The 7296-nt window shown below is 38.9% G+C and overlaps 1 protein-coding gene across 6 annotated transcripts in view; it reads right to left on the bottom strand.

The window, feature by feature from the left end:
* LOC144977068 (tubulin beta-2B chain-like) overlaps positions 1-7020 on the bottom strand; it is a 35724-nt gene extending 28704 nt beyond the window's left edge. Inside the window, exons 1-2 of one of the 6 annotated variants that reach the window (XM_078921809.1) lie at positions 6927-7020; positions 6383-6546 (exon numbers count right to left, since the gene is read on the bottom strand). In XM_078921809.1, the coding sequence (XP_078777935.1) occupies positions 6383-6439 (57 nt within the window). In that variant the 5' untranslated portion in view covers positions 6440-6546; positions 6927-7020. Of the gene's footprint in view, positions 1-6382; positions 6547-6829; positions 6865-6915 lie in introns of those variants that run through there. The other 5 variants (XM_078921810.1, XM_078921811.1, XM_078921813.1 and 2 more) reach the window with 5 other exon arrangements.
* Positions 7021-7296: the final 276 nt, after the last annotated feature.

Genomic DNA, 7296 nt, shown 5'->3' with positions numbered 1-7296 from the left:
CCACTGTACTGATGGAAGAAGGTTTCCTCAAGGTAGCCCATGAAGAGGTTAGCATATGAGGGACCCATCTTGGTGCCCATCGCAACACCTGAGATCTGATGGAAAAATACATCATTGAACTCAAAAGTGTTGAGTGTGAGCACAAGTTCGGTGAGCCTCACAATGCTGTTGCTGGAAATCCCTGGTAATGGATGGCGGTCGACGAAATGCCTGATGGCACGCAGTCCGTCAGGATGCGGTATGGATGTGTACAGTGCCTTCACATCCATGGTGAAAATTAGCCGTGGACGTTCATCCTGGAATCGAATTTCGTCAATGACACCAAGAGCATGGTTAGTGTCCTTGATATACGATGGCAGGGTGGGAACTATACGTTGAAATACCGCATCGAGGAACTGCGATACCTTCTCAGTGGGGCACGAGATAGCCGACACAATCGGCCTTCCAGGTGGAGTGTCAGACAATACCCGGATCTTGTGTATCTTAGGGAGCATGTAAAAACATGGATTACCTAGGTCGCTGGGGTCGTGTTTAAGGACCTCTGCTCTACTAGGTAATTCTCCCTGCGATATCAAAGACTGGATTGTCTGGTGGACTCTGGTGTTGTTAGCAAGTGTTGGGTCCGAAGTCACTTTCTCATAAAATATCTGGTCACTCAATTGCCTGTGGCCCTCAGCTCTATAGAGCTCAGCGTCCCAAACAACTACGGCCCCTCCTTTATCAGCCGCTTTGATCACTATATCACGACGTGATCTAAGTGATCGTACGGCAGCCCATTCAAGACGGGTGAAGTTAGACCTCTTGATAGGTATGGGTCGTAGTGCCTCTATCTGTCTAAGACAAGTCTGGATAAACAGGTCGAGTGTAGGGGACTTGCCAGGACTAGGAGTCCAGTTTCTTTTACGTCGTGAGAAAGCGGCAAACGGATCCTCAGGGTCACGGTCATAGTCATGGTCACGTTCATCATCTTTGAAGTGATACTTCAAGCGTAAAATACGCATGAAGCGACGTACATCCGACTCAATGCGGGACTGGTCGGACGTTCTTCGCAGTGGGATGAACTTGAGACCTTTCCTTAAGACCGATTCCTCTGCACTGCTCAACTGGATGGTCGGGGGGACAGAAACCACCAGCCGGTGGTTGTTGTGGTTCCTACTGGGGGGGATAGCTCCAACATTATCCATCACGTGGGTGGGTTCGCTGGTGGGTGGGGTGAATTGATCGCTTCCAGACTGGTCCCCGGCTGTTGGAGGGACTCCCAAACCACCAATGGTGACTGGCTGGTTATGGGTGCCATTAAGAGCAGTGGGGCCAGAGGAAGGTTCAATGGGTGAATCCACCGATGGGAGTGTTGCCGAATGGGAAGGGAGGTTATCGTCAAGATGTGTAATTCTGTTAGGAAAGAGAGCATCTAATTTACTGGTTTTGACATAATTTAAGCATGCATGGTAATGTTGATTACATAAATGTATGAATAACCTAATGGCTTTGTAAAGTAAATGATTATGATAAGTACGATGCCTCAAGCATGTGGAGGATGTGTCGATGGTGTGTGTTAATTTGGATATCTGTTTGCGAAGGATGTCTGTAGTAAGTCTAAGTCGTTGCATGGCACACTTGGATTCTAATTCCAGAAACTGGGAGAACTGGGATGAGGTTAGAGAACCTAAAGAAGGGTGGAAATGTGAAACGAATCCTTTAGGGGCCGTGCGTTTCCTAAGGCAGTACATTAAGAAATTCAAGTGGCTGCTAGCTCGAGTTTTATAGAGGGTGGCGTGGGCGAGAGTGTAGCCTACTTGAGATAGGTGGATAGGGAAAGAGGAAAGAAACGTACGAATGTCCCGTAAGGAAGAGCGCAAGAGTTGCTTGGGAGATGTATGAGGCATGGTGAAAATAGGAAAGAGGGCGAAAGGCTAAAAGGATGAGTAAGGTAATCAATAAGTATAGGTAAACTGGAGAGGCGAGTGAATGAGAGAAAGGAAGGGAGGGATAGACTGTGGTAAGAGAGAGGTAGTGGTTGAAAACGTGGGTGTGGTGAAAAACCAACCCCCCCCCCCCCCCCGTCCCCCCCCCTTTTTTTTTTTTTTTTTTTAATAATTTTTTTTTTTAATTTTTATTTTAAATTTTTTTCTTTTATTAATTTCTCTCTCTCTCTCTCTCTCTCTCTCTCTCTCTCTCTCTCTCTCTCTCTCTCTCTCTCTCTCTCTCTCTCTCCCTTCTCTCCCTCTCTTTCTGACCATGTACCTATCTATCTGCCTATCCATCTATCTATTTATTGGTGTATTCCACTTTACTATCGCATCGTTCCTTCGCGAAGATTCGACCTTCGCTCATACCAAACAAACCCCCCCCCCCCCCACCTCCGCCGTGACCCTTTCACCTCGCCCCCTCCAAACACCCCCCCCCCCCTACTGTTCCACTACAGCGTTCTACTACTACTACTACTACTACTACTACTACTACTACTACTACTACTACTACTACTACTACTACAACTACTACTACTACAACTACTACTACTACTACTACTACTACTACTACTACTACTACTACTACTACTACTACTACTACTACTACTACTACTACTACTACTACTACTACCAATATGTCTTTTATCTTCCATTATAGTCTGGAAAGTTCTGTTCCCTGACGCTGACCTCTGCTTATCAATTAGATCAGCCCCCTGGGGCACACTATCCTCTACCCACGCCACGCTAACATTTCATTCATACTGCAACCACCATTGAGTACAGACGACACAAGTTATTTTCCATTATATTTTATTTGTTTTCCACGTTTATTTGTGTATTGTTGTGCTGACGAAGGGTTTGTACCCGAAACGTCCATTGTCTGTTTTGTTCCCATACGAAGCCTTTCCATTTTCACTCTTTCGTTAATATGTATATAAGACAATGCAGGAAAAAGTATCGCAAAACGCCACATGAGCGATTTCCTTGGATTCATTATAGTATGATATTCAACAACCTGCGTTCAAATAACGAAAATATTGTTGACCTTATTCGACCCTACTCCATACACTACTAGACTACGTTATTGTTACATCCTCTACCTGGTGTGTGGACTCACATCACCCACCGGTACTCTACAGATTACATCATCTGCCTGGTGTGTGCTCACATGCCACCTCATCAGAACTCGATCAACAAACACAGACAATTACAACACACGACCTCTGTCGACTACTACACACGAACTCTTTGTCAACACATGGCTGAGTTCACAACTTTCTTTTGACTTGCTGGATAAGTCAAACTTCATTTAAATTCAAGATCTCGCACACAGTTAATCTTGAATTTTTACAATTTCATCTACAATGAGACTCAACGTATACACAAGACAACCACAAATATCTACGAGGAGAATCGACCCAGATGCCGGAGATGAATGGATTACAGCGACGTCACAAGACCAAGAAACAACCCAACAGGTTAAGCATACGTTTGCTACCTGTAGAGTCTTTTTTCGTCCCAAATTCAAAAGACTCGAACAAATACAACACACTAATTGCAAAAGTTGGTCACTTTAGTAACAGCCCACAATCACATACTGTGTTAGATTTTACTTATTTAGTTATTTACACTGTACTAAATATGAATAAGTCGGACAGACTAATGACTGATTATTTACTAAACACTAGATATGTGATGTGAACAAGTCGGACAGACTAATGTCTGATTATTTATTAAACACTAAATATTTGAATGTGAAGACATTATGGTGATAATTCGAAGACATTTACAGAGGAAAAAGTTTTTTTTAATTAACAGTAATTAAAGTGAATTTATGACACTTGGGCTATTCAGTGACCACAACACACACAACAATGCAACACGTAGACTAAATACAATCACCTCAACTCTTATAGTTGATATATTTTTTTTTCATTACATGAAAACTCATTCTAAATGGAGACAATGACTTAATTAACAATTACTGACAATTTTTACAGGATGACCATTCTCAAAACGAACGGATTACTGAGAAATGTGACCTCTGATGGATGACCTCAAAGAACAATTTGATATCAATGTAGTTGTAAACTACACCCTGATGACTTAAAAAGCTTTAAAAATTGAACCATCAACAATGAACAATGAATGATAATAACTTCAACTTGAATTTTAAAATGATGATAATGCTATTATTATGATTTATTTTTAAATATTTTTTTATTACTAATTGAAATGTAATCCTTCGTATATGGATCTAGATGTCTATAATATATTATTTGTACCACATATTATAAGTAGGAATTAATGTAATAATGTTGTTTAAATGGAATCATACAATATAAGGGAATATACAAGGTACTGGTTTTGATATGCCAGTAAATGAGTAGACATACATGGAAGCTGAGATTATCACCCATGTCGTAAAGAGTTAAATTTGAGATTGAATAAGACAACGTGAGTATATCACAAATGGAATTTGAACCATCCTTTTTCACGCAATACTATTTATGTGTGATGGGATATGACGAGAATTAAACACTTTTATTGCTATGAAGATGGAAGTTAAGGTGAAAAGATATTTTTTCTTTGAACTTTTAATTACTTGATATCTTACTGTCAATGTTGTAATGCCTTAAAAAGTATAATCGATAAATATAAAAATGTTTAATCAACTTTCGTGTTGGTAAATTTAAATTTTAATCACTTTTAAATGATAGATACCTTACTGTTGATGTTGTAATTTGAAAGAAAAATCTATAATCGATATATATATATATCTATTTAGATGTTGTAATCAAATTTGATGTTTGTGAATTTATCAATGTTGTAATACTATAAAACCTATAATTGATATATATGAATGTTGTAATCAACTTTGGTTTTTGAATTTAAAGTTTAAAGTTTTTAAATATTTAACTGGTATAAGTATTATCATTTTAAACATTTATTTATTACATTTTAGTTGGACATTACATATATATTTAATCTCTCACTGTAATTTTTTTTGAATTGAAATTGTTTTAAAGTCAATTTAAATTCTAAGAAAGGGGCGTATGTAAGAGAGTTAGCTTATAGCAAGTGGGTTTAATGAGTTCACAGTGCTTGTATATCAGTTAAACTTGGTCATTATATTGAGTAGTCTAGGTCAGTTTTACGTTCCAAAGTTAAAGGATTGGTCATTATATTGAGTACTAGAAAATTACTTTCTTTGATCGGTGTTACTTGGTTATTGGGGATAATAGCATCAAATTATAGTTGGAATTTATTATTTGGGCGTACAGATTATTTGGGCGTACTGAACTAACGTTTACCAAAAGTAATATTATATCATAAAAGGCGGGGTTTAACACCAATATGTAGGAATTGACGTTTCAGGTTTGATTATGATTTGGTCTTACTCTTAGGGTTGGATTATAGACTGACAGGGAACTGTCAAAACTGCAAGGGGGCGTGGAAACAATGGAACTGTGGGTAAATTTTTGATAGGGATAAAAGAGGATGTTTCGAGGAAAACGGGAGGATTCAACTTGACCATGAGCTGCACACTTTAAACCTTTTGTGCTCACCATCATTTATTTGCTTTTACGGACTTAGAAATATTCCACGTATATTGAAAATGGTTACTTAGGCAAATTGACTTTACACGTGGACTGATTTTACGGATTTGGAATTTATGAAACTGATTGAATTATGACCATGCTATTTGATTTGGATTTTGAATTTATCACAAACAAATAAAACTGTAAGAAATGAAACTTGGAATCTGGACTTTTATTTGAATGTCTTGATGTTGTGCATTCAATTATCATCACCGGCCCTTGAACTCTTTCGTCATTATTAACATCTACAACACGACGCAAAGGATAATACTACCATCTATCAAAAACACCACTATACGATCACAAGCCATTACATATGTGTGCAACTACCCCACATGTGTACCCGTTTAATGGAGTTTTGCTTTCATCTCGGGCATTGAACACGTGCTCTTGTTGCTCTTCATCTGTTGTATCTTCTTATAATATCCTTTAACGAGAAGATTGCTTGATTTTCTTTTAAACAAATCTTTCCTCCTCTTTCTTTTTTTCGAATGTTTTTTTTAAAAAGTCTGCTTTGATGATAATATTCAATATGGTAATGATTGTGGTTGATGGTGGTGATGATAATAAGGCTGATGTTGCTGCTGCTTCTGCTGCTGCTGATGCTGCTGCTGCTGCTGCTGCTGCTGATGATGATGATGATGATGATGATGCTGATGTATGATGGTGATGATGATGAGGATAGCCATGATCATGATAATGGTGATGATAACCACGATGGTGACAATGGTGAGGATGAAGACAACGATTACGAGTGGTGATGACGCTGATGATGCGATGAAAACAAATAAATGTAGACAACCTCCTGACCTTTGACCCGATCTGGTTCCCGCACTGTCCAGCTTGTACGTGTACAATCTCCCTCATTATGACAATAACACGTACAAAAGAAGAATTGTAATATTCCTGTATTCACACTTGATGATGGAATGGGATTGTGCACAAAACATAAATACAGAGTAATATGCTGTACTCTGAAAAAACAAACAAACCCAAAAAACAAAAAAAACAAAAAAACAAACAAAACACGTTTATAAAATTGTGGCCAGAAAACTCGTCCTTCCAAATATCGATAGATTAATCGGTCGATATTTGCAAGACGAGTTTTCTGGCCAAATGTATAAATACGTGTCTTTCCAGAGTACGGCAGTTAAATGAGTTAACAATAAGGCTAATGTTAAATATCGCCATGCGATAAAACAATACATTACATAATTAAATTAATAAATTAACTTTTCGAAAAACTTCAAATCGTACAACACATCCACATTACAATATACTACAGTTTTCTACACAGTTCCAACTTGATTTACGAGTAATAATTCAACATTAACTCTAGATACATGTTACACACGCGGGGAAGTTGAAAACAGAGAAGACCATTCAACAGCAACAATCTAGACTAGGTACATAAAACAATAACAACGAATACAGCAGATGACAGACTGATAGCGAGGAAGTTAAAGTTGTGTTAATCGTTTGCAGGTTGAAAACCGTGCTCGAACGGTACTGCCCCCCCCCCCCCCCCCTCCTTTCCACTCCATGTACGATCGAATGCTATAGGGAATGAGATTAGCGGAAGAGTAGCGTCCCTTGATTGGACGTCACCTTACAGAGAGAACGTCAAAATGGTTTTGCGCATGCGTCTCTCTCGTCCTCGCTTTCGGTGAAGTGTCTCATGCCGTTTTCATCGGAAGCGAGGACGAGAGACGCATGCGCACAAC

This window comes from Berghia stephanieae, chromosome 7 (assembly GCF_034508935.2).
Source record: "Berghia stephanieae isolate SIO BIC M18660-M18661 chromosome 7, UCSD_Bste_1.3, whole genome shotgun sequence".
Classification (NCBI taxonomy): domain Eukaryota; kingdom Metazoa; phylum Mollusca; class Gastropoda; order Nudibranchia; family Aeolidiidae; genus Berghia; species Berghia stephanieae.
This window is presented reverse-complemented; position numbering and strand designations above follow the sequence as displayed.